This window comes from Trichosurus vulpecula, chromosome 4 (genome assembly GCF_011100635.1).
Source record: "Trichosurus vulpecula isolate mTriVul1 chromosome 4, mTriVul1.pri, whole genome shotgun sequence".
In the NCBI taxonomy this organism is placed as follows: Eukaryota; Metazoa; Chordata; class Mammalia; order Diprotodontia; family Phalangeridae; genus Trichosurus; species Trichosurus vulpecula.
In genome coordinates, this window is record NC_050576.1 from 74578916 (window position 1) to 74606536 (window position 27621).

The 27621-nt window shown below is 39.3% G+C and overlaps 2 protein-coding genes across 5 annotated transcripts in view; one reads left to right on the forward strand and one right to left on the reverse strand.

The window, feature by feature from the left end:
- Nucleotides 1–2574: 2574 nt before the first annotated feature.
- TOR1AIP2 (torsin 1A interacting protein 2) lies at nt 2575–15804 on the reverse strand. 3 transcript variants are annotated; one of them, XM_036756736.1, is made up of 6 exons: nt 15632–15804; nt 12518–12657; nt 11037–11227; nt 9004–9504; nt 6352–6510; nt 2575–5966 (listed from the first exon to the last, which is right to left on the reverse strand). In XM_036756736.1, the coding sequence occupies exons 3-6, from the start codon at nt 11068–11070 to the stop codon at nt 5203–5205; spliced, it is 1458 nt and encodes a 485-aa protein (XP_036612631.1). In that variant the 5' UTR covers nt 11071–11227; nt 12518–12657; nt 15632–15804; the 3' UTR covers nt 2575–5202. The 3 variants fall into 3 exon arrangements, with proteins under 3 accessions (XP_036612631.1, XP_036612632.1, XP_036612630.1); XM_036756737.1 differs by lacking the exon at nt 12518–12657 and having other exon boundaries at nt 6376–6510; nt 15632–15794; XM_036756735.1 differs by lacking the exon at nt 12518–12657 and having other exon boundaries at nt 15632–15794.
- An 8265-nt stretch (nt 15805–24069) lies between these two features.
- Nucleotides 24070–27621, forward strand: part of TOR1AIP1 (torsin 1A interacting protein 1) — a 33787-nt gene continuing 30235 nt past the window's right edge. The window contains exon 1 of one of the 2 annotated variants that reach the window (XM_036756739.1): nt 24070–24736. In XM_036756739.1, coding sequence (XP_036612634.1) covers nt 24286–24736 — 451 coding nt within the window. In that variant the 5' untranslated portion in view covers nt 24070–24285. The remainder of the gene's footprint in view (nt 24737–27621) is intronic. The other variant, XM_036756738.1, reaches the window with a different exon arrangement.

Genomic DNA, 27621 nt, shown 5'->3' on the forward strand with positions numbered 1-27621 from the left:
TAAATTTGGCTCAGTTCCCCATATATTTTAGACATGAGGCCTTTATCAGAGACACTGGTTGTAAAGATTTTCTCCCAATTTTCCAGCCTTCTTACACCTCCCTCCCTGCCATGTACTCTTCAATCCAGTGACACTGGCCTCCTTGCGCCATGAACATCTCTCAGCTCTGTGCATTTTATCCTGCTGTCGTCTGTGACTGAAACACTCTCTCTCCTCAACTCTGCCTATTGACTTTCCCAACTCAAATCTTTTATAGGAAGCCTTTACCAACCCCTCTTAACTCTATTATCTTCCCTTTGTTGTTTCCTATTTATACTAGTTTCTTTGTATATAATTGTTTACACGTTGTCTCCTCTGTTAGATTGTGAGCTTCTTGGGGGTAAGGACTTTTTCCTCTTTGAATCTCCAGAGCTTAGCATAGTTTGGTATACAGTAGGGACTTAATAAATGTTTATTGATCTGTGCTTGGGCCTCTGGCTAAAGGACATGCATGATTAGAGGATCCTAATTCATCCTTTGGTCTCTATTACAGGGGCAGGAAGAGGAACTATGTCAAGAGTTTTGGCCACTGGAGGAACTGCTTTCATTACAGAGTCTCTCCAGTTTGTCTGTCTTAAAACTATTAAACTTTAATAGCTTAATAATGAACTAAGCACATCATATACTTACTCAGGCTCTCTATCCAAGTGGAATTTATTTTAATTTACACATAAAGAAGCTACACTAGCCAGGGCCTTTTGATTTTAAACCTTGGAGACGTAGCTTACCAAATAAGGAAATTCTCATGAAAAGTATTCTAGGGTGTCGTTCTAAGTGATTTCCCTGCTTATTTCTTTTTGTTGTCATTTTTCAGTCATGGCCCCACTTGGGGTTTTCTTGGCAGCAATAATGTAGCGGTTTGCCATTTCCTTCTCCAGCTCATTTTACAGATAAGGAAACTGAGGCAACAAGGTGAAGTGACTGGTCCAGGGTCACACAGCTAGGAAGTGTCTGAGTATCTCAGAAAGATCAGTCTTTCTGGTTCCAAGCCCAGTGCTTTATCCACTGCACCACCTAGCTGCCCCATTGTTTCTTTACAGGCTATTAAGGTTGAGTAGTGATTAGTTTTATGTAAGTTTAAATCCTGCCTTGACACTTCTGAATATGGCATGGCTTCTACGTGTTCAATAGGTATTAGCATAAAACCAGAGAAATTCTTCGTTTAGCCTCTATCATCCAACTGGACATATCAAGAACAAGGAAACAGTGCCTCAGACTCATGCTGTGCTTGACTGAATGCTCCATTATGATAATTATGAAAGGTTTGTGAGAGATTTTGACAGTAGAGGTCTCCTTTTCATTTACATGTTCCATAAGTTTTCTCTGCAGGTCAGATTTGGGGCACTCAACACATTTAATTAATAATAATAGCTGGACAATATTACTGCCAATTCCCATCTCTGAGGATATAGCATTTTTTTTTCACTCAAAGAATCATTAAAGCAAATTCCACAAATATAAGATTTCCCAGAAACTAAATCTTATAGTCAGTGAATAGGGGAATAAGCCTCAAAGGATGTTTTCCAAGAATTCTTCATTCTTAATAAGGAATGTTGAAAAAAGAATTGGATATAAAGAATTTGTCAGTTATTTGGCATTGCTAAAGGGAAAGCAATACTCTGATGGAGGCAAGTATTCTAGTCACTTAAGAAAATATACTTTAGAGCAAAAATGGGAAGATTCTCATAACCTGGATAGAAAAACCTATAATGGTATGGCGAAAGGAGGGTGAGACCTAGAAGAAGACAAAAATTGACTTTGACTCATTTACTATGTTACTTAATTTCTTTGAGTCTCAACTACAAAAGGGAGAATATTAATGTAGTATCTGCTTTGTGGCTGAGCAAGGAACAAATGATATGTAAAGAGCTTTGTAAAGCTTAATTTACTATACTTGTCAGCCACTACTATTAATGATAGTTTCCCAAATATTATGAAAAGAAAAATCAGGAACTCTGAATAGCAAATATGAGTATTCTAGTCACTGGAATGGTATATTCCAACTGTGAAGTAATATAATGATATCCTAATTTGTTAATGAATCTCTTAAGAAATCTGGTAACCCAGTCTCCTAGAGCCTAATCACCTACTGGATAAACTGATAAAACTGAGTTTCTGAAACTGAAAAGTTAGACTAGTCCCTGAATGTATGAGGCTCCATCTGAGCTACTGACTGACTTGTCTCTTCAACATCATCTCTTAGTTGCAACACAGGTCATTAAGTATCACTTCACTTCCTTTAATACTTGCAACTATCACCCACCCTTACTATAGACAAACTATTTCATACTAAATTTAATATGATCAACAAGAAGGAAAGTTATTACGCTGAGGGATACTAAATGAAGATAGCAAGATCTCTGCATGAAAGCGGTAGATTCTAGGCATAGATGTCCTCACAAAGCTGATTATTATGAAATCACTTGATACATCTAACATTCTTTGGCTCTTCTTTTTAGACCTGTTGCCAAATGAAAAATACAACACAATGACTTGAAAGCTGCAAGGTATCAGCCCCAGTCAAGAATCAGTTAATTAGAATAAATTACTGGGCTTTATTTTTGGTTATGACAAATTATATTGAATAAGGCACATTCTTTATTAGCCAAGAGAGATAAATGCAAAAGCAGCAACTTTTATGCAATGGTGAAATTGTGAAAGGACTCAGGCGATATCAGGAATTTTGATATTAATATGAACACCACTCTTCTAGTTTACATCATTGAATGTATTTGGTTCGAGGGTCAACATACTGTCCACAATGGCATTCCTTCTTAACCTATTGTTTGGCTCTTTCAACAAGGGAAAGATAAGGATGTTTCTTGGATTATAGTAACCAGTCTATAGATTTTTCCAGAAAATAAAGACAAGTTGAAAAACACACTAGAAATGATTTGGGAAGAAAGGGGTCAATTTGGGAAGGGAAGGGATGAATATATGAGCTACATAGTTCTTTGCTAATTATCTGCAAATTATCCTTCAAATACAAAGAGGTTTTAGAAGACACTGGGTTCGCTCTCATATGGCTTAATTTAGTACGCTGTATTCTTTATTTTGGAAAAAAAATAAAAAGGTCTGAGAAATACCATTATACAGAGTCAGAGGTAAAGGTCAGTATAAGTGGAAATGAGTTTAACAAAGTCATCTTCAGTAGGGCTTGGGGAATTTGAATCATCATTAGATATGTTACAATCTGAGATCTAGAATTTAGCAGAGAGAAGGCACATTTGCAAAGTCATCTAGTGACTCTAGCTCAAGGATATTAGGAACTTCTCCTGGATAAATTTGATAGTAGTAACCTCTTTTTTTGCAAGTGTACTAATAGTCACTAGACATACAACTGAAATTCAGGATAAAGGAAGAGTCTTAATTAACAGACGAGATTTATGACTCCTGGTTTCTTTTGCAACCTTAATATTAAAGGCTTGGTTTATGGGGATATGCTTGTTTTTTAAATTCACTGTTACCTGGAAATATTTCAGATGCATACATAAAAAATATAAGACTACAGGTCATATATCATGTACTATGTCATACGTCCAAGAAACAATTCTGTAAGTCAAGCAAGTAACATATTATAAGCATTTATGAAACATGAAGTAGCATGAACAGCTAATTTAAAAATCTGAATAGCATTTAAAAGAATCTGTTGAGAATAATTTAAGAGATTACAATAGATTACAGGCTTTGGTCAGTTTTTGTTTTTAAAAATGTGGATTTGAGCTTTAAAAAATATATTACTCATATAAGAAGATACAGGGTCTCTTAATATAGTGCTCTCATTAAAATGGTCTTTGAAATTGAATACATAAACTTGACAAATATCTTGAGAGAATTAACTTTGATCTTCATATGGGAAGAAAAGTATACATTTTAGCAAAAGCAATGAATAAATCACTAAGAATTCTAGGTTACCTCTTAAAGTGGAGGTGATGAAAAATAATGTTGAACTGAATAAAGAAAAAAAGAACTAATCCCAGTTTCAAGTGCTGACCTAACAGAAATGCATGCTCCAGCCTAGTTCTCCCCTTAGATGACCTGAGGTAGTTCATTTCTGTGGACCAATGTGATAGTTCTTCAAGGCACCATTGGTTTTACTTATATTGAGGCCACCTATGATATGTAAATACTGGGAGAACCAAAACATACTAGATTACCTTTTCTGCCTCTTTTTCTTTATGCTTTTCTGTTACATCTACGAGCCTATTAACTGCCACTAATGCTTTAAGCTTCTGTTCATATCTAACCTCACTTGTATGAGATTCCATCGTTAAGTCAAAAAAATTACAAATATAAACCAGTCAAGCTTGGCCACCTCCTGCCAAACTGAGTCTAACTAAAAAAAAAAAAAAAAGACTTGATTTAAAAGTCTATGTATTTTCTCCCACTATACTTATTCCAAAAACGCTTTCCTAAATCCTTAGGTTCTCTTTTTAAATGTCAATAATGCACCTCAGTTTACCCCAGCATCTTCTTTTCTTGACAAATTCCAGATCTTTCCACCCCTTTGATCCATTCGACTACTGTTCTCTATGCTTTCTTAAGTGTCTCTGTGAACACACAGAAATGGGGTGGCCCCCAAAAAAGAGAAACACTAGCCCCATCATGAGGTCACACATATCACAAACAGCTCACCAGATAGTGCGATGTCAGAGTTCTGGGTGCAACAACTCATCTGGAAACCTGGCCCTTGGTCTGTCTCACTTTCAAAGGCCATTGATCATTTAAAGCTTAGCTACCTGGTGCTGTCTACTTCAACAAGACTTTGCAGTCTGTTTGGCCAGAGTCCTCTAGAAGCAAACACTAACTCTCTGATGAGAAGATACCTTCTTATGTTCTCACTTGAGACAATAATGAAGACCCTGTAGTTAACTCTTGGAAGTAAGAATATTCTCCTAATGCAGTGACTTGTGATGTTATCTTTTCATATGTAAAAAGAACTTTCAATTGAAAAAAGTATTGTGCTGCATTCAGACCTGATTGGTTTCATCAGTTTTCATTTAGGAAGCTTTAACAAGAGGCAAAAAGATTTAGAAAGTGCAAATTTGTCCTAGAATTAATATGCTACTTTTCAGAGTGGTTCTCTCAGAAATTTTCAAAGACCAATCATGCCTACACTGTCCTCGGTGTAAGCCTGTACTTGATAAAATTCTGTGCTTAGCATTATAGAAAACAACCCTTTTCTTCTATCTTCTTGACTGGCTGGACTGGCAGCACCAGGTGGGAGATGCGACTCCACAGGCCACTCAGTTTGTCTGAATCCATATGATTGAAGGAGCTGGGGGTGTCTGAATTAGTAAACCTAGCCCAAAGCAAATCCCTCACTTTTTCTTCAGTTTCTCTTGGACCCACACCTGTATCTAGTGTCTCCTCTTCTAGTAGAACTGTCAGCACCAGGGCAACATCCTTGAAGGCTGCATTCTCATGGTCACAATACTTGTAGAAGATCAAAGTGGAGCCTGCAGGAAGGGACTCGAAGCGATGGACCACAGCTGCTTTTCGTCCAACCTCAAACCCAGTGGTCAGCTCAATATCCACCAACAGCTTGACGGTGTCACTGTCCTCGGAGGTCCGCTGAGCACCATCGATCCTGATGGCTGTGACATTCTGGAAGAATGTGTAGGCATCTGCAATGTGGTGGCTCAGGCACTTCAAGGTCTCCTTCCCCTCCTGAGCAGCTGTAAAGATGATAGTGGCTGGCTCTGTAGGACTAGAAGCATTCAGGTGCTTCTGGAGGAACTTGCGTCCCCGCTGCCAGAGGTAAGAGCTCTGGCCTGGAAATTTGTCCTTCAATTGGCTGAACTGATCCAAAAAGGCTTCCAAAGCAGGGTTTTTTGGCACATGCTGGGCCTGGGGTGAGAAGCTGCCAAACCAGGAAATGATGAATACCACAGAAATTAATACAGCCAAAAGACCAATGACAGGTCCTGCAAGAAAGTAAAGGAAAGAAAATTTGAGAAATCACGAATCATACACAAATCTTGGGACAAACTTAAAGACGAACCAATGAAGACAGTACCAGCAAGCATCCATTTTTACTGGTACCAGTGGCTTTTTCCTAATTCCTTTGACCTTTTCTCTACCCAAAATCCCCTAGACATCCATTCTCTCCAATCATTACAAGGGCCAGGTGAGGAAAATGTCAGCGCACATTTAAAAAAGCCTAACCAAAGATTACTTTTCAGTTTATATCTTGTGACATTTCCTTCCTATTTTGGGAACTTCCATATTGCTACATACAGCAAACTGCTTGCCAGATCTCAATGGAACACCCATTCTTACAATTATCTAATGCGCCAATGGTTTTTTTACCTATAAATGTATATTTTGAGTTACTTTTTGTAATTTTGGAATAAGCAGCTAATTTGCTCCAGAGATTCTTTTCAAGGTTCTTTCCCACATCCTGGGTCCTCTCCTTGCTTTCTTCCGGTGTGTGTGTTTCCACTTGTTCTTGGTGATGACTTTTAACCTCTGGGAACAAAAGAAGAAAAATACAACAAATCACTAAAAGGATTCTACTCAGCTACCTAAGCAGCACTGACCTGAGGGATCAGATTCCGCGAGAGATTTCTATACTTTTTAATAGTACAGATCTAAAATGAAAAGTTATCAAGAGAACACTGTATACAGTAACAGTAATGTTGTGAGATGATCAACTATAATAGACTTAGTTCTTCCTAGCAATATAATGATACAAGACGATTCTAGAAGACTCATGATGGAAAATGCTGCCCACATCCAGAGAAACAACTACGGAGTCTGAATACAGACTGAAGCATACTATTTTCACCTTTTTTTCCTTTCTTGTAGTTTTTCTGTTTTGTTCGAATTCTCCTTTCACAACATGACTAACATGGAAATATGTTTAACGTGATTGTACATATAGAACCTATAGCAGATTGCTTACTGTCTTGGGGAGGGGGGGAGGAAAGAGGAGGGAGAAAAATTTGGAAATCAAAATCTTACAAAAATGAATGCTGAAAACTATCTTTACATGTCATTTAAAAAAATACTATTAAGTGAAAAAATTAAAAATCAAAAAAAATTTTTAAATAAAATGAAAGGTTATTTTTCTTCTAAACTCTCGCTTTTCTTTAAGGCTTGACATTTGTTTTCCTTCCAGCTGGGGGAATACAAAATGTTTCTTCTTGATTAGTAACTACAGAGTGAAGTAGAACTCACTACCTCATAAGGGAATAGTATGACACTGCAGTGAAAACGTGAAACAAGACTATGAAGTCAATTCTAAGAACCTGAGTTCAGCATAAAAGTCTGCTGAGGAATAAATGTAGTAGTTTTCACTACAGAAAAGAAATGCTTAGAGATACAATAAAAATGTACAATATTAGAAAGTAGTCTGAAAATGTAAAGAAAAAGAAATTTTTTTTCAGGTCCTCATGCCCTCTGGCCTGGACTCTTGCAAGAGTCTCCTAACTGGCTTCCCTGCCTCAAGTCTCTCCCTTCTCAAATCCATTCTCCACAGTGGCCAATATGATTTTTCCAAAGTGCATGCCTGACTTCATCACTCTCCAGCTTAATAGACCACCAAAGGTCAGTATTAGCTCTAGGATGAAATAAAACCTTCTCTGTTTGGCCTTAAAGCCTTCTCAGTCTGGCTCTGGCCTACCTTTCCAAGCTCATTATATTCACACACTCTATAGCCTACTCACTGTCCTTCTTAATATGTCTTTCACATGTGACATTCTATCTCCCCACGCCTGGAATGTATTCCTCCTCCTAAGTCTGCCTCCCAGAATACCTGGTTTAGTTTCACCCAAAGCTCAGCTCAAATGCCACTTCCTAGTTCTCCCCAGCCCCAGCCTCTTCCTCAAATAACTCTGTATCATTTTGTATATACTTAGGGGTGTAGACAGATAATCTGTCTCGCCTGACAGAATAGAATCTCCATGAGGGCAGAGACTATTTTCTTTTTGTCTTTGTCCCCCCCAACATCTAGCACAGTACCTGACATACAGTAGATCTTAATAAAAGTTTACTGATTGACTGAATTAATCTTGAATTGGAATTGGCTTTACAAGATGACTTAGTTCAATCTCCTTATCTTGTAGATCAGGTAACTCAGGTCCAGAAAGGGTGAGAAAATTATACAAGATGATACACTGAAGTTGTTGTAGAGCCAGGCCTAGGATCCAGGTGTCCTGACTCCTTCTCCAGTGCTTTTTCTACTATATGATATTGTAAGCAAAATTTAGTTTCTGGCTAATAGATAATTTGTGTATCCAGTCACTCACACTAATGAGTAGCTTCCAAAGTAAATGACAAAGTAACAATCAGTTTTTATCCACGATGGCAAAAGTTCTATGTCAGTTCTTCCTGCTTACTGGGAGATTTGGATGCAGTCTATCGGTCTTCTAGAAAGAAAAGCACAGATACACCTGAACGATTTAATTTCAGAGACATTTAGGAGGCAAAGCTGACAGGTAGGCCTCCCTCTGATGAGATGAGCATCAAGGGAAAAATCCACTAGACCTTAGGGTAAACAGAATATTGTATTGAATTATTCTTTTTTCTGGGTGATTGTGCATAAATGGGATTGTTAGAGTATATGGGTTTTTCCCATACACAATACAAAATAAATACAAAAGTAACTGGTTGGGGTGGGGGTGGGGGGTATAGCACTTAGGAGGACTAGGAAAGACCTCATATAGGTGACAGTATTTGAACTGAGCTTTGAATAGAACTAAATTGTGGGACTGTAATAGGCTAAGGTAAAGAAGGAATGCATTCCACGCATGGAGGCCAGCCTAGCCAAAGGCACAGGAGATGGAATGTCATGCGTGAGGGACAGTTAACTAGTCAGTAATTGAGAATAAATGTAGGTACAGGTACAGTACCAACAACTAGGGTTTTGAGATAGCTTGGGCACTGACTCACATTATGTTACCAGTAATGTTAAAAAATGTAGATTAGCTACTTCATTTGACTGAATTATTTTTTTCTTACCTTGTACTCCAACTCGTTTCCTCACCATAACATCATTTTCTAGTGCTTCTTCAGTAGGAACTGAGCTCTGTGTTTCCACGGTGTCCTGGGGAGTACTGGATCTTTCATTATCTTCTCTGAGAACTGCAGAGCTGTTCTCCTGGGGAAGGGCTGGACTTTCCTTTTCATTTAAAGAACTGTTAGTGTTTAGATCCAAGGGTCTTTCACATGATCCTTCTGAATTGTGAGGATACTCTTGTTTACCACTGGGATCATTCTGGCTTTCCTCCTGCTCTGGTTCCATCTCTGGCGAGTCCCCTTCATCTGTTTCACCAGCACTTGCAGATTTACTTTCTGCATCCAGGCTTTGTGACCCTATTGTTTCTACCTCCATGACATCCTTAAGTCCAGAAACAGGACATCCAGCCTGAGTTTCTTCAATGACACCTGATACCGTTATAGTCTCCTGAGCCTGAGGAATCACTGTTGGGTCTTTTTCCAGATTCTCTTTCATTTGACATTCTGTTTAGGAAAAAAATTCACATTTAGTGTACTTTCTTGAGAATGACTAAAAATGTCCCTCTGCCTTTTACAAAAGTGGTTGTCCAATTCCTCTCCCACTAAAGATTTTTTTTTACCTAAATATCATGTTTACATTATTGTCATTCCACTTTTGCTTGGCAGGGCCAATTTTTCTTTACTTCACCAGTAACCTGGATTCCACTCCTGGTTCTCTTAGCTTTGCTACTAGATGAGTTTTCACCTTATCTTGCCAGGGCTCAGTATACACAGCCCTTCCTGGCCCACTCTCTATCATGCCTCCTTCTCTACTTGGACCTTTTATCTCCACCTCCTACCCATTAGTAACCTGGATTCTACCCCTCGGTACCCCCCCCACCCAGTTCTTTCTCCCCTTAACATATTATCTTCTCTCAGAATGTAAGCTCCTTAAGAGTAGAGACTATCTTCCTTGCTCATTTTTTATCCCCCAGATTTAGTACATAGTAAGCACTTAATAAGTGGCCTATCAAATATATAATTTTACCCTGGGAAGATTCTTCACCTATTTCTTATATATCTATTGGCAGGCTGGAACATTTGAACTGAGCTCTTCTCCTGCTGTTAAAATGATCAGAGCCCACCAAGTATATGACATCCCAATGCCCTTTAGACTTCACAAACTTTGTCCTGTTGGCCTCTCCACCATTCTTTTTAATATAGCTATCATTCCTGAATTTCATCATCATTATCCAAAATTAATTTTGGCATGGCTTCTTAGAGTCTTTGGAAACAAAAGCAGAGGGGGGTAGGGGGGAGGGAAGGAGAGAGGAGGAGGAGAGAGAGGGAGGGAGAGAGAGAGTGGGGGGGAAGGGGAAAGAGGGAGGGAGAGAGAGAGAGAGAAAGAGAGAGTGGGGGGAGAGGGGGAGAGGGAGGTGGGGGAGTGAGAGGGAGTGAGAGAGAGAGAGAGAGAGGGAGAGAGAGAGAGGGAGGGAGGGGGAGAGAGAGGGAGGGAGAGGGAGAGAGAGAGAGAGAGAGAGAGAGAGAGAGAGAGAGAGAGAGAGAGAGAGAGAGAGAGAGAGAGAGAGAGAGAGAATGTATCTCTATCTTATATTCTGATAAAATGCTTACTTTTCTTTTTGTTTTCCCTGAACCTGAGATTTTATCAGTATAATGAACTCCTGGTGTAAATGCTCCCTCCACCGATGAAGATGTACATTTTCTGTAATGTATAATACTAGAGTTGCCTGAAACACTGAGAGTGACTAGCTACCTGATCACAGAACTTAACCCTTAGTGTTCATGACTCCAAGGTTGGCTTTCTATTTGCTACACTACACATTATCTATCTCATACTTACTATCATTCTATTGTTCAGCTTAACTTAAATAATAGTAGTCATAACCAATTAACCTGTGCCAAACAGGAGATACCAACCAAATTATTTTTGTTTAAAAAGGTGCTTAATGGACAGTGATTTTCTATCCTAATGCATCCTATTTCCTAGAATATAGAGCATGAGCCTCAGATTTCAGTACTGCAAAGACTGAACATACCTTCTTGAGGATTTCTATATCCATTCTCAGTCATTTTTGTGTCCTCTCTCTTCTGGATGTGATGTAGACAGTTTTACTGACTGGTTTTCCTTATGATGATATCTTGCTTTCTTCTATTTTGTTCAGAAACAACTCTCTCAGTCTCAATAAATTCATGCCTCCCAAGACCCAGAGACCAGAGTTTGGAGTAACTTGAGGCAAACACAAAAACATAGTTGATTAATACAAACACTGAAATAGTTTAATGAATGAACTTCTATGCACATGATGGTAAAAAACAATCAGTTGTAGTAAAACATTTACATTCCTTATGCCTAGAATATCCTCCCTCTTCATTTGTTTTACTTCCTTTTGAAACAATATCTATCCTTTAAAATCCTACTCAAATGCCATCCCCTCCATGAAACCTTCATTGATCCCTCCTACTCTCCTAAATGAAAGTAATTACTGCTGAAGTCTCTTAGCACCCTTAATTTTTCATATTTATTCTGTTTTATAGTTTTTTGCACAGATTATTTTCTCTCTCTTACTGGGGGCAGGGCAAGTAGTGTATTATGTATCTCTGTACTTCCTTCTATATCTTGTATAATGCCTAGTAAATCAGCATAATGTGAAAATAATTAATTTTTTAGTTTTTTAAAAGATTTCTTTCCACTATGAAACATTTTGAGGGGAAAACAAAAACCATCCAGTTATTGTGGGGATGAAACTCATGGTCTTGAGATCATAAACACAATTAAAAATAACCACATCACTGCCAACTATTATAAATATTAAAATCAATTACCTTCCTGTGTCAAAGATGAAAGCGAGGGTTATAAGCCTATTTTTCAGAGATATAGATGTATTAAAATTTTTAAATGAATTCTAAAATGCTGGAAATGAACTAAAGTGAAAAGAAAATCATTGCTAAGCTATTATTTGTATTCAATACTACATAGATTCTTCATGATACTTCACTCCCCTTCCCCTAGTTCATGTGGATAGACATAATCTTTACTGCTAATCTTAAGCTATTATTTACCACAATCACAAAATTTCTAAACATATTTAGAAGGGATCTCAGCAATTATCTTGTAGTCCAACTCATACCCCAAAAGGAATCCTCTCTACAACATTCCTGAGAAGTGGTAATCCAGTCTCTGCTTAGAGACTTCCAATGGAACAGGAATCTACTACCTCCCAAGGTACCTCTCCCTACCCCCATTCAACTTACGGATGCCTCTGAACCTTGGGAAGTTTTTCAAGACATCAAGCCTGAATTTGCCTCTTTGACTATTCCAACCATTGTCCCTAGTCCTGCCCTCTAGAGGAATTAAGAGCAACATGGGAAGACTGATAGGAAATGAAGCAAAATGTAATAAGCACAACATGGAGAGCTATATGTACCATGATTACAATAATACAAACAGAAAGAATGCTAAAAAGAAGCCAAACTCTGATTAGAAGTAATGATCTAATGGAGAAGAAATGAAACGGACCTCTCTCTTTTCAGCAGAGATGTGGAACCACAGTTGTATACATGCACTGTCAGAGGTGCTTATTGTGTGAAGTGGTTGTCCTTAACTTCTTCTTTGTTACAAGGGAGGGGTCAAGGTTGGAAGTGAGGAGGGGGGCTTATCTGAAAATGTGATATAAAAATGGAAATCATCAATAAAACTTACTTTAAAAACTATCTATAGCTGAAAAGGTAAATTTAGACCAAAACTAGTACCAAGAATCATTATTTGTAATTTGATTTGTAGCTCAGTTATAGTGACAGAAAAGCCATACTTCTGACATTCCCACACAAACCTATCCTCCAATACCGCATATGAGGAAAGCACAAATCCTAGGCTTTTTTGAAGTCTCTCCTAAACCTATATTACAAAATTAGTACAGCTCAAAAGGTTGTACTTTGACATCAGAATAGAAAATACAGTTTCTTCTCCTAAAACTTTCAGATTTAATTGGGTTAGAATATAAATTCTGAGAAGTCAGGGACTATGTGTTCTGCACATTCCCCTTATCACCCAATATTATTACTACCTTTCTTTACCACTTGCTTTTTCCTAAAAAGAAACCAAACAATTACTTTATTAAAGGAAAAAATCCCTTTGATCTTTCAAACTAGCAGTAATAATTTACCACGTCTGACAGTCAGAAAATAAAAAGAACTTCCCCTGGGCAATTTCAATCACCTTAATTTTCATATGGTACATAAAACCGTAAGAGAAGCACATAAAATAACTTCTGTACAACCTTGGAGTTCTCATTCAAAAGATTTCCTACAGCAATACCACTACTAGGTCTACATCCCAAAGAGATCAAAGAATGTACAAAGATATTTATAGCAGCTCTTTTTATGGTAGCAAAGAATTGGAAATTGGGGGGATGCCCATCAATTGGGGAATGGCTGAACAAGCTGGGATATATGAATGTAATGGAATATATTGTGCTATAAGAAATGATGAGCAGGTAGACTTTGAAAAAACCTAGAAAGACTTATATGAACATCCGGATACAAAGAAAAATGAGCAGAACCAGAGGAGCATTATACACAGTAATATTGCAATGACAATGAACTGTGAAAGACTTAGCAACTCTGATCAATACAATGACCCACAATTCCAAAGCACTCATGATGTATAATGGGTATCATATTGCTTGCCTTCTCAATGGCTTAGGAGAGGAGCAGGAGAGAAGAGAGAATTTGGAACTCAAAATTTTTAAAAGAATGTACATAAAATATATGTACATACAAATATACATATGTGTGTATGTATAAATATGTATGTGTGTATTTATTTCCTCTATGATATATTTAATTTTCAAGGCTCTTCTAGTCCATAGTATTTCATTTCATTTTAAGGAGAGTTTCCCTGGTAAGTTTTGTATTATGTAATTCGCTGAAAGGGCTCTTAGTTTGACTATACTCATTTTTTGACAACTACTCCAAAGCAGTGTGGTATAACAGAAAAATCACTCCATCTGGAATCTGAGACAGGCTCAAATTCTGACTGCCACTTTATTATCTATGTGGCAATTTGTACCATAGGTTCTCACTCCAAGGCCAATGCTCTTTCTACCCTGCTGCCAATTACTACAGAGCAGGCCAGTGCTATTATCTCTACATTACTGACAACGTCAAATAAATAATCTGTGACTCATATGACCAAAGGTTACATGACAAATTCACAGCATAACTGGTCATCCAATTCAGATCTACCTACCACCATACCAGTGTGTCCTTCGCTGTAAACGTTTTACACCATGTCTGGTAACATTGTTTCTTCAAGATATTATAACACATCCGAAAGCCCCAAAGAACTGGGTTAGTGAGGTTTAAAAATTTTTTTTTAATCTCCCACTATTAGGTAACTTAATTTTTATATCCCAATTGGTCATTTGTTTACCAAGAAGGTATATAAAAACGGTTATGTTAGAGGCTTCAAAATTAATTTTAAGAGAATAGGGAAAATAAGTTAAGGATGTATTACTATTATTATTTTTATATATTAGTATATGACAATGAGCATTGTTGTTATGATTATGATTTATTATTGTTTAACATAAGAACTGAAACAACATAAAAGATGTCTGGCCAGGTACAAAGATCCATTTTAGTTAACAATATAAATTAAAAATATAAAGTTTTGAGACAGTGCTGGCCTCTAAGACTTGGGTTAAAGTCCTGCCTCTTACACATATAGGTGGTACGACTCTGGGCAAGTCACTTAACCCACCCTATAAGCCACCAACAAGATGTACTGCAGGCCTGATCTGCTTTGATAGGAAGAGTTCCTCACTGGGAAACTGATACAGATGACATCTCAGGTCTGGTTTAAAAAAACTTTCACAATTCAGCATTTCTGATAACAGAAAGGGTTATAATAGATTTGGTGGATACAGCTGAGTTTTAAATAATTCAAATAAATTCAGTTCAACAAGCATACTATACTAGTAGGAGGGCAGGATTGGTTTCATTTTCCTCTGTATCTCCACAGCTTTGCACAGTGCCTATCATAGTAGGTAGTTAATAAATATTTATTAGTTGACCGATACAAGGCAAAGTCATTCTAAATATCATGCGTAGAGAAGGGCAGGGTAACTTTCTGTGATTTGGAGACAAAACAGGGTATTGCACATTTATATTACATAAGCAAAATGCCACATGCATTGGAGAACCTGTGTCCAGAAGCTTCAAACTTTGCTCTTTCTCAACTCTTAAAGGCTTTAGAGAAGTTCATCATAAGATTCTGTCTTCAACTCTGACTATTCTTAATTTTACTACCTAGCTAAACTGGGTAAGGATTTCAACCAGACCCAGGAGCTAGGTTTCTGGTTCATTCTCTAAAACCTTCAAGAGTTCCCCTTTTTCCACCTTTCCACCAAAACACAAAATAATGTTTTTTCCTCATTTGGTGACTTTTTTTTTTGAAAGAGGAGGGGAACTGGGGTTGGTAAATGGGCAATAGTGAAAAGCAAGCACTCTGGAAACAAACAATGTAAAGTTGAACGTTAATTTTAATCACAGAATTATTGGAGCTAAGACTTTAAAGATCATCTGATCTAAACCCCTCTACGTTCCAGATAAGGAAAGTGAGTTTACTTACTCATAGATTCCTGACGACAGGAAAAGCGTTCTTAAGAGTGGATTTCGAATCAAAGCCCACTTCAAGAATCAAATTCCAAAGGCATGAAACTTTTCAGTTTTCAATCCGGACTGGAAAAACAGGTAGCTACCCACACCCGCGGCCCCAAATCCTTCCCCGGTCCATGTGACAGTGAACTTTGCCCCAAGGAAAAGGCCTCCAGTGGAATGCTGGGAGTAGTAGTTTTTTCTACCCTTCCCATAAGGCAGCTTATGTAACTACAAGTCACGACTATTAACAACACACACTTGCCTCATTTTGTTTGGTAAGCTGCACTTCAAAATTCTTATTTTCGGAAAATTATTAGTATTCTACAGATAGGCTCCCATCTTCTGCTGCCATCAGATAGTTGTCAGCCCTTTAACGAGCTGGGCAATCCCGGGACAAGTCCCATCACTTCTCTCAGTTTCAGTTTCCTCGGTTCTAGAATAGTAACAGCACGTCCCAGGCGTGCTGTGAGGATCCAGAGAGTTTACAGGCGTAACAAGTGAAAAGTCCTTTGCAAACCTTAAAGCATTACATAAATGACCGCTATTATTAGTTCTTTAACTACCTTTCGACCTATAAAGTAGGTACTCTAAGTTATTCTGGTCACTTTAAATGTATAGAATCACAGAATTTCAGAGCTGGAAGTGCCCAATCCAAACACGAAAAAGGATCCCTTGAAAACCTCCAATGAAAAAGCCCATTCCACTTTTGGATGGCTTGAATTATTAGGAAATGTTTCCTTATGGACACACCCAATTTTCCCTTTTACATTTTTTTATCCACTAATTCCAGTTCTTCCCCTCAAGCCAAGCAAAAGGAACATAGCCCTCTTCCACGTGACACTCCTTTAAATATGCGAACACTCTAACATTCCTCTCCCTGCTTACCCTCGTCTTCTCTTCTCCAGAATAAACGACCCCATTTCCTTCAACTGATATCAAACTTAACAGGTGGCGGAGCATGCACAAGTCACCTACCCTTGAGAGCCTTTGCCTCTAAAGCCACAAGATGGGGATAATAACACCTGCACTGAACGACTGTCAGTGCTGTTGAGAAGAAAGCTCTTTGTGAACCTCAAAGCACTAACTACATACACATTATTATAGTAACAACAACCAAGAACATATAACATCCCTAAGAAAAGTGAGAGTGTCTAGAAGGAAAAGTTGGTCAAAAGTGTCTCGATCCCTCATAGAGGTGGGTAATTAGGTAAATAAGTAAGTAGCACTGGAATAAAAGGCTGTATTAGGCAATTTGGTGGTCACTAGTATTTTTTGAGACAGCAATTCCAATCAGAATGATTGGATCCAAAAGTCTAATAACAAAAGTACAGGTAATTAAGGAATTCAGGGCATTGGGAATAAAGACCTTTTCTGAGCTGTCTTTTTCAAGACAGAAAGCTAAGTTCCTTTTTCACAGGATTAATAATCTGCTATGGGGAATGCTATCAATATAGTTTACTTAATTGTTGCAAACTATTCAATAAAGTATATAATGTTATTCATGTAAAATAAATAACCACCCTGAAACGAAAAAAAAAAAGACTATTTAAAAAAAACATAAAATACCTGAGATTATACCTGCTATGAGAAACCCCGGACCCATAGAATTATAAAACATTTTATACAAATAAAGTCAGATTTAAATAACTGAAGAAATATTAATGTTCAAGTGTGGTCAGAGCCAATACAAAAAAAATGCAATTCTACCTAATCTATTTATTCAATGCCATCCCAATTAAATTACAAAAAAATTATTTTATTGAGCTAGAAAAAATAATAAAATTCATTTGGAAGAACCAAAGGTCAAGAATATCAAAGGAATTAATGGGGAAAAAAATTGTAAAGGAAGGTTTAACAGTACCAGATCTTAAACTATATTATAAGGCAGCAATTATCAAAACTGCCTAGTACTGGCTAAGAAATACGCAGATCAGTAGAACAGCGTACACATAATATACACTGTAGTAAATGATTATAGTAACCTTATGTTTGATAAATATAAAGGTTTAAGTTTATGGGATAAGGATTGACTATTCGGTTAAAAAAAAGTTTGGAAAACTGGAAAGCTGTCTGGCAAAAATGGATACATGACCTAGATATAAAGGGACATATCATAAGTAAGTTAGAACATGGAGCATATTACGTATCTGACTTATGGATAGAAGAATTTACGAATAAACAAGAGATAGAGAACACTGAGAGCTGTACAATGTTTAATTTTATTACATTAAATTAAAAAGTGTTTATAAAAAATGAAACCGACATACCCAAGATTAGAAGGAAAGCAGAAAATTGGGGAAAAAACTTTATAGAAAGTTTCTCAGATATAAGTCTCATGCCTAAAATAGAGAATTTTGTCAAATTTATAATATGAGTCATTCTTCAATTTATAAAAGGTCAAAGCATATAAAGTATCTCAATGAAGAAATAAAAGCTATATATAATCATATGAAAAATGCTCTAAATCATTATTGATTAGAGAAATGCAAATTAAAACAATTTTGAGATATCATCTCACACCTATTAGACTGGCTTAAATGATAGATGGGGAAAATTTCAAATGATGGAGAGGATATGGAAAAATTGGGACACTAATACACTGTTGGTGGAACTGTGAACTGATCCAATGATTCTGGAGAACAACTGGAATTATGTCCAAAGATATAAAACTATGTATACCCTTTGACCCAGCAATACCACTATTAGGTCTGTTTCCCAAGGTGATCAGGGAAAAAGAAAAAGAACCTATATGTTCTAAAATATTTATAGCAGCTCCCTTTCTGGTGGCAAAGAACTGGAAATTGAGGGGATGCCTAACATCTGGGGAATGGCTAAACAAGTTGCAGTATACTATCACGATGGGAAACTACTGTCCTGTAAGAAATGATGAGCAGGTTGGTTTTGGAAAAACACAGACAGACTTGCATGAAATGACAAAGAGTGAAATGAGCAGAACCAAGAGAACGTTGTATATATTAACAGCAATATTGTGAGAATAACTATGAATGACTTACGTTATACATGAACTTAGTCATTCATAGTTATTCTGAGTATTATGAATACTCAAATCAGCTACAAAGGGCCTATGAAGGAAGATGCTATTCACATCCAGAGAAAGAACTGACAACTAGAAGTATGCATAATATAGTTTTACATATATATGTGTGTATATACATGTATATGTATATATCTGTGTCAAATAGGGGCTTTCTCTACTACAAGGTGGGGAAAGAGGAAGGGAGACAGTTCAGAAAAATTAAATTTTTAAAAAAGTGCTGAGTTACTAAAGTAGCACTTTATAGAATTTCATATCATATTTACAATTGAAATTAATTATTTCATTACATAGTGTTAAATTATGTCTGCTACACAGAGATGGGATAGTAGTAGCTGGAAAGAGTAGAGGGATCAAAGGTCATTTGCTGTTGTTAGACAATACGATAACAGAACATTGGACTGTAAGTCAGGTACATCTGGGTCAAATCCAACCTTAAGACACTTACTAGCTGTGTGACCCTGGACAAGCCTCTGGACAGTTCATCTGTAAAATGGGGGTAATAGTATCACCTATCTCCCAAGGTTGGTGTGAGGATAAAATGAGAAAACATTTTGTAAGGTACTTTGCAAACTTTAAGGAGCTACATAAGTACAATTGCAACAGTTTTAATTGTTAGAGAGACCTGAGCATGTTTGTGATTCAATCACCATCTGCCAAGTTGAAAATCTTCCCTTGCTCTATCACTCTCTGTTCTCACAACCATCAATCTCAGCCATACACCTCTGCAGTCCTGCTACTCTGTCTTCCCCTTTCCTTGTGCCCTCTGGAACCCTGATCTATTGTTGATAAACTCCTCTTCCTTTTAGATGGCTTCCTCTTAGTCTTCACGATTTCTTGGACTCAACAGAAACCTGGTTCCCAGCTTCTTCAGCTGATACTGCATCACTAGTCACACTCTCCAGTGCTAAATGTACTTAGTATCAGTCAACCAACAAGCATTTAAGTGTATACTCTGTGCCCACCACTGTGCTTGGCACTGAACATACAAAGAATGGGAGGGGAGTCCCTTGCCCACAAGAAACTTACAAGTCTAATGGGGAGATAACAAATAACTAAGTACATACATAATCTATGGAGAGTATATGGGATCAAAGGTGGAAACCTTTCACATTTGGGTGTGGGGGCAGAGGTGCAGAGGGGAAAAGCCTTCCACAGAAGGTGGGCTTTGAACTCAGTTTTGAAGGAAGCCAGAAAAACTAAGAGGCAGAGATGAAAGAACATTCCAGGAGGGTGTAGAAGTCTTTCTGAACGTGCAAAGGTGAGAAAACTAGGGAAGGGTCTTTTAGCGGGATATATGAATTGAGATTGGGGGGGATGGAGGAACTCTTGGAGGGGTGGGTGAGGTTGGGGGTGGGAGGGTGGAGGGAGAAGATAAGGTAATAGGGATAGGGGAAAAAGAGAGGCTAAGAAATAAAATAGTGAGTAAAAATAAGGTGGAGGGAAATTCACAAATAGTAATTATAACTTTGAATGTGAATGGAATGTTTATAGAAGCTCTCTTTGTGGTGTCAAGGACTAGAAATTGAGGGGATGTCCATCTATTACAGAATGGCTGAACAAATTGTGGCATATGGTTGTGATGGAATACTATACAAAAGGACGAACTCAATGATCTTAGAAAGGAGGTATGAAATGATAAAGAGTAAAATGAGCAGAACCAAGAGTACATTGTGTACAGTGACAGCAATATTGTTTTAAAAACAACTTTGAGTGACCAAGTCATTTTCACTGTTATAAATACAAAAATTAAAAAATAAAGGACATATGAAAAAAGATATTATCTGTATCCAGAGAAAGAACTGATAAATAGAAGTATATATAGAATAATTTTATGTATATATACCTATTTGTGTCTAATGGTAGACATCTCTGGGTTGGGGGAATGAGAGACAGGTATGGTAACAAGAGATGGAGTGTCATGACCAAAGAACTGTAAGGGCAATGTAACTAGATCACATCATGTATAGAATCAAGTATAAGATTTTGAAGAGGAAAAGGACAGATTATGAAGGGCTTTAAAAGCCCAACTAAAGATCTTGGAATAGGAAGCCACAGAACTCAATGTCGTATCAGAGTTAGGTCTACACTTTTAAAAAAAAAACCACTCCAGCAAGTTGAGTGGAGATAAAATGGAATGAGGCGAGACCTGAACTAGAGTTCCGGCTGTATGAGTGGAGAAAATGAGATGTATGAGAAATGTCATAAAGGTAGAAATGGCAAGATTTGATAACAGATTGAATATGAGGGACGAAAATGAGGAATAAAAAATGGCCAGGACAACAAGGTTTTGAACCTGAATGACTGTGGACAGGGCAGTGCCCCTCCACAGTAACAGGGAAGTTCAGAATGACATTTAGTTCAGTGCTTTAAAAGATGAAAATTTTCTCCATGATATTCTAGGCCCTTTACTAAGAAATACTTCAGAATTGTAATCAAACCACCACTGGATTGGCTGGCCACAAAATCCACTGGGATCTGTAGCTCTTCCCAGTTTAAGAAGAAACAGGGGTTGCAGTCTTTCCCAAAGGAGCATTACAAATCCTAGTCAATATCTTGTTAGGGGTTGTTATAGTAATTTTCAGAGATTGTTAACTGAAATGACAAAAAGTTTATTCTAGTCTTAAGCTAATCTGTCAGAAAGGAATCCCTTCTACAAACCTAAGAGATATTCTCTGGTAGGGTACACAAATTACATTGGCTCTGGAATCAGAGGCTGTGGGCTCAAATCTCATCTCTGATTACCTGTAAACCTTCAAGTCACTTGATCTCTCTGAGCCTGTTTCCTTATCTGTAAAATAAGGGGTTGGACTAGATGGCCTCTGAAGTCCTTTCCAGCTCTATATCTATCATCCCAATAGGGATTTCACTCCTGAAGACAGCCAATTCCACTGTTGGACAGTTCTGTCATTAAAACTTTTCTCTAGGTTGAGCTTCAAGGGGTTGCTGGGTGAAACACACATGTTGTTAGGCATCTGTAGCTTCTGCTGCCACCTCATAAACAGAGGAGGGGCCAGGATATAAGTGGTCCTCCCAGGTACACCAAGGCCACAAACACGCGAACTTCTGTCTAAAATTGTCTATGCCTTTTTGTTTTTAAAAGATTCACTTCTTTGGGGAAGCTATTCTTGAGCTGTTTTTGGCAGTGCACCAGTAAGTATAATAGTAGATGAATCCCTTTCTTTCTAGACCACACAGGAAAGAAATTAAGGAAATACCCTCCACAATAAAAAGGGCCCAAAGGTAAGTTTTTATGTGTCTATTATTTTTGCTTATATTAATCTACTATTAAAAAATATGAGGCCCTCGAGGGCTCTTTTGACAGTCTATTCAGTATAGCATTCGATTTCTTGTAGACAGTATAATTTAAAAATATTTTACAGTCAACTAATAACTTTGTTAATAATATGCTCTTTTTAGAAGTTTTCTAAAATACTAAATGCTAGTTAACTTACTTTATACTTTTAAATAATTTTAAAAGTAGCAAAAAACTTGTAGTTTCATGTAACTATCCCTTAGACCACTTTCATTTTCCCTTCCCTGAAGGCAATAAAAAGCAAAAAGAAGCAAAAAGCTATTTCTTTCTTAGTGTTCTTCCTTTTTTTTTCTTTCACTCTTATTTTACTGCAGACCAGTACTCATACCAAATATGTAAAAAATGAGTTACTGATTTTTAAAAGCACTATTACAAATACTATTATGTCTCTGTATTATGTTACCTAACACACAGAATATCCGTTGCTAATTCTGTAACTAGGGTGTACATTTTATTTATGATAAAAACCATAGAAGAGCAAGGTTGTATGTACTAATTCTGAATTTACGATCATTTGGACCAAAGTTGAGATATTGGAGTTTATACTTACTAAGAGAGTAGTTTAAACAAGATCCTAATAACTTTAAATTCCTTAAACGAATTTCAAAGCATATTCAAGTATGTTACCTATATAAAATTAATACACTAAACATAAATCCTTTATTTATTCACTAAATCAACTTCTCTAGCCTCGAAGTGATATTATTATTAGACTAGTGCTGTGTCCTTAAAATAGAATTTCTTAAAAGACATGAGGCTTTACACCAATTATGACTACTCCACCCTAGTATTTCAAAATGGTTAAATATTAATATAATGGTATGTAAGATTATTTACCATCTTGGTTCTACTAAGTTTTTTAACATTTTGTATTCTAGTCTCTGGCACAGATTCAGTATTTCAAAAGTGCTTGAATGATAGTAAACTAAACTTGGGAATTGTACAATGAAATCTAGAATAAACTTATGCTGGAAATTCCTGATGCGGATAAAAAAAAAAAGTACAGGTGAATTTACCAAGTCGCTAAAGAAGCAGAAAGCACTCCTTAATTTCACATTAGAGGAACGTCAGTTTCCAAAAGGATCAAAAATTTAGAGCCCGAAGGAATGTAAACAATCTCTTAATTTTAAAGATGAGGAACTGAGTCGAGCAGGACTAGGTTGAAGTACTCAAGCTGCAAAATGAGTGCCTCAAGCCAGCTTCTCTTTCCACCGTACCAAGCACCTAGTTTTACAAATGTTTCTGCCTGTAATCCGCTGATAAATTTTTAAGCATGACTCTTCAGCATCACTTTAGTATCATGGTACGTGTGGCGGATAAACTTTCTTTTCGTTTTTTGCGTTACTCACATATTGCTTTTGGAAAATAACTAGGTCCTTCTTCGGGTAGAGATTTCCCATATTCTTAACAATCGACTTCAAGGTCGATGGTTACCCGAGTAGCCTTTGCCTTGACTAAGTGACTGAAGAGTCAAACATTTCACCACGATAGGACATACACACCTTCACTTTACAAGTTTATTTTATTTTTTAAATTAACAAGCATTTTTCCACTTCCACTCTTAACTTATGGGGGGAGGGAGGGGGACGGAAGGGGGAAATCCTTTCAGTGGGCAGCCAAAGCAAAAAACGACTCCCCGCATTATCCCGGTCCAGAAATGTCGGCGTCTGCGTTCGAAACTTGAACCCTTCACCAGTCGGGAGGGGACGGAGTCGGCTAACCGTGGAGGAGGCAGCGCGGGCACTTGGGCTACAGGTTGAACAAAATGGTGGAGGAAGCGGCGGCGATGCCGGCTGGACTTTTAAAGGCGCGGGCTCCCCCGATCCTGGCCTCCCGCCTCGGGAATGCTGCGCCACGGCCCGTCCAGGGCCGAGCCGCACCCGTGACGCTCGCCTTAGGACTGGCTGGAGAGCCGGGGATGGCCGGCTCCGGCCCCGCCGCTTCGGGCCCCTCCCCGCCCCTAGCGCGGGAGGGCCAGGCTCTCCCCTCTCCTCCTCTTGCGGGCCTGCAGCCAGGGGGGCGGGGGTGACACACACACACACCCAGCAGCAGCTGACCGAGCCCGGGCACAGCCTGCCTCACAACCCTCGGGAGCTACCATGGGCCCAGAGGAGGCCGGACACCGCGGCGGTGACAGCGACAAGAGCGGCGGCGGCCGCGAACCCGGAGACTCCCAGCTGCCTCCCTGACGGGCGCCAAGCCCCCGCCGCCGCTCCAGAGAGGGACCCGGCCAGCCAGCCTAGGCCCGCGGACCATGGCAGGCGAGGGATGGACAGCGCACGTCACACCCAGGGCCCCGCTACGACAAGGGAGGCGCCCGCTCGCTCCTCAAGATGGCGGCGGAAGGGACGCGCTCGCGTACGGAAGCCCCTCGGGTCGGCGCAGGCGCCGGAGGGAAGTGAGGTTCTCCGAGCTCCCGCCCCAAGTGTACGGCGACTTCGAGCCGCTTGCTTCCGGGGGAAGTGCCCGGGTGGAAAAGCGAGCCCACACACAAGAGTTCTGCCCTGTGCGCGGGAAAGAGGAAGTGGAGGAGAGAAGAGCCTATTACCTTAGGTCTCGGCCACCCGCTCACTTCTCGGGCCTGGGACCTGTTGAGATGAATACTAGGAGAACGACCCGGCTCCAGCAGGAGGAGGCTCAGCCACCGCCGCAGCCCTCGCCGGCCACTACCAGGAGAGGGCTGTGGGACCTGCAGTCCTCGGAAGGTGAGGGTGGCGGAGGCGGTCGCCGCCGCCGAGGTAACGGGCTGGAGAGGCGCGCGCACCCGGAGCTGGAGGGAGGTTTCCCGCCGCGGGCGGGCACCTCTCCCTGCCCCGCGGGGGTCCTCTTCTCGCGCCCCTCTCGGTCTCTTGCGAGGGATGGACTCCCGTCTGGGAGACCCAAAGGTGGAGGAGGAAACTGATTACTAGCTGGAGGGGCTGGCCGGGCATGGAGGATGCGGGCGATCCGGGGAGGGAGAGAACGGGGGACTGGGATGGCGTAGACGGAACAAACCTTTTCAGCAGCCCCCCACCTCTCCGGGGGTCCCCTGGATGCTCGGGCCAGTGGCCCCATCCCCACCTGTCATCCTTCCCCACCCTCCGCAGAGAAAAGAGAGCAGGGGGCAGGAGCCCCCGGAGAGTGGGAGAGGAAGGGCACCTGCGTTCTGCTTGATAGGGGGGCATTGGCCCCACCCCAGGCTCAGTGAGAATTTTGACATTTGTCTTGATTTTTGAGCAGTCTTTCTTGGACTCGGCCCATAAGTATTAAGCGCCTACTAGGTTGCTGAGCGCTGGGGAATCAAAAACATCCCTGCTCTCAGGGACCACCCAGTCTGATGGGAGACCACAGGAAAACAACCACGTGCAAACAAAAGCAGGATGCATTGAAGATAGGGAGGGTACTAGTAGAAGACGGGGTGCGTGGGACTTGGAGTAAGCCGGGAGGCTGAGATGAGGAGGGAAGAGGATTCCAGGCGTAGGGATCAGCCAATGAAAATGCCGGAGTGTGGAGATGGAATGTCAGTGTCACTGGACTCATTAAACTTGAGTTAATTATTACCCTTTTTCCTCTTTATGAGATCTCGTTCCTAAAATAATGTGACCTTGTCCTGAAAGAGTTGGGGCAGGGGGCGGCAGAGGAGGGTCCCCATGGTTGAGAAGGAAGAGGAGAAATGAGAACCTATTCTGGTTATGAAGAAACCTGACACCAGGTGAACGAAAGTCAGGAAGCATCTGTTAAGTGCCTATTATGTGTCAGGCACTGTGCTAAGTGCCTGCATATAGAGGAGAGGGATACACCTGGGTTTGTAATTCCAGGTACAGTTGAGGTTGGAAATTACCCCATGGTGTGTGTGCGTGGAGGGGAGGTTGATACTTGACTCATGGGCAAAATGTCATGCGAAGGATGTGAGTCACTAGTGAGGTTTGACAGATGCAGGTTTGAATTACAAGGTGATATAGTAAGTTGCATTGATGGTGCATTTATTAAGCACTTACTAAATGCCAGGCACTGTGCAAAGTGCTAGGGATACAAAGAAAGATAAAAAACAGACCCTGCCATCGTCTCACATTTTAATTGGTGAAACAACATGTAAATGACTATCAACATGCAAGATAGAAATATATATTAACACATATAAATACATATGCAGGGTGAACTGGAAGTAATCTCAGAGATATCAACACATATAGATATATATGCAGGGTAAATCAGAGAGAAGCCACTATGCATTGAGGGGAAGGAGGCAGCAAAGGCAGCTTGCCCAAGATAGGATTTGAACCTTGAGTCTTAAAGGAAGCCAAGAAGCAGAAAGGAGAAAAAACATTCCAGGAACATGGAACAGCCTATGAAAAGGCACTGAGAGGAAAAATTGTGCCCAAGGAATAGAAGCAAGGCTGGTGTTGCCTGATCTTGTGGAGCCTAGTAAGAAGCGGAAGACTTGAAAGGTGGAAAGGAGCCAACTTAAAGGGCTTTAAAAGCCAAAGGATTTTATATTTGAATCCCGATGGAAGTAGGGAGCCACTGAAGTTTATTGAGTAGGGGAATGACCTGTGCTTTATGAAGATCATTTTGGCAAATCATTTAACCTCTCAGTCAGTCAATTATTAAATATTTATTAAGCACCTACTATGTATCTAGCAAAAAGAGGCAGAAAAACAGTTCCTGCCCTCAAGGACTTCACAGTCTAATGGAATCTCTGGGCCTCAATTTCAAATTCATCATAAGTAAAATGAAAATAAGTATAGGCCTTATCTACATCATGAGAGGCAAAGAGAGGAGGCAGTGGATATCTGTCTAGCTGGCCTTGAAGCCAGGAAATCCAGATTCAGGTCCTTGCTCTGACATCAACTGACTTTGTGAATCTGGAAGTCATTTAGCTACTCAGTACTCTAGGCAACTCTAACGCTTTAAGTCACCAAGAAGATAGAATGCTGTCCTGCATTGAAATGGATAGAGTCCCAGGTCCATTTTCTGGCCTTGTTACCTGTTAAAAGTGTTCAGAGTAAAGTTCATTATAAATGTGAGCTATATTATTCTTTATTGGCATTTGATGACGTTTGAAGGTTTGTTGATTTTAGAGATTTCACATTCACCCAAGTTTGCATCATTATTATACATTTTGCATGTTTTCTCTAAAATTATTAATTTTGTGGAGGGAAGTGTTCAGCAAGATCGTGCACTTAAGAGCAGGGTTCCTGACATTTTTTCTGGATCCCACCCCCAGCACCTGCACATAATGAGGGTTCAATTGATAGTCACTAAATGAGAAAAGTAAAAGAATTACTATGTTCTCTACTCTTTAGTGGATCTTTCATCTCATCAACTTAAGCATATAATTCTTCAGTGCAGATTGCAGCCCATCCTTCCTTTCTCTTCTTGTACATATTTCCCTCCAGAGGGGAAATACTGGTTTCACTTCTTTAATACTGCTTCTACATACTTTGCTAGTAAACCTCAGTATATAGACATATTTTCTCTTCCTGACCACTTTCATATATGTCTTCTCCATTACTTGCAGTGTTTCTGAGTTTGTAAATTCCAAGTTTTTTTTTTTACTTTAGTATAATTAAAATTTACTAAGCGCCTACACTGTGTGCAAAGTATTGTG

Excerpts from the sequence above, each read along its gene's own strand:
- TOR1AIP2 (XM_036756736.1), bottom strand. The coding sequence starts at position 11,070 with ATGACTGAGAATGGATATAGAAATCCTCAAGAAG. Across the intron at positions 9,505-11,036 it reads ATATAGAAATCCTCAAGAAG|AATGTCAAATGAAAGAGAAT; the intron begins GTATGTTCAGTC and ends TTTCCTAAACAG. Across the intron at positions 6,511-9,003 it reads GAAACGAGTTGGAGTACAAG|AGGTTAAAAGTCATCACCAA; the intron begins GTAAGAAAAAAA and ends TTTTGTTCCCAG.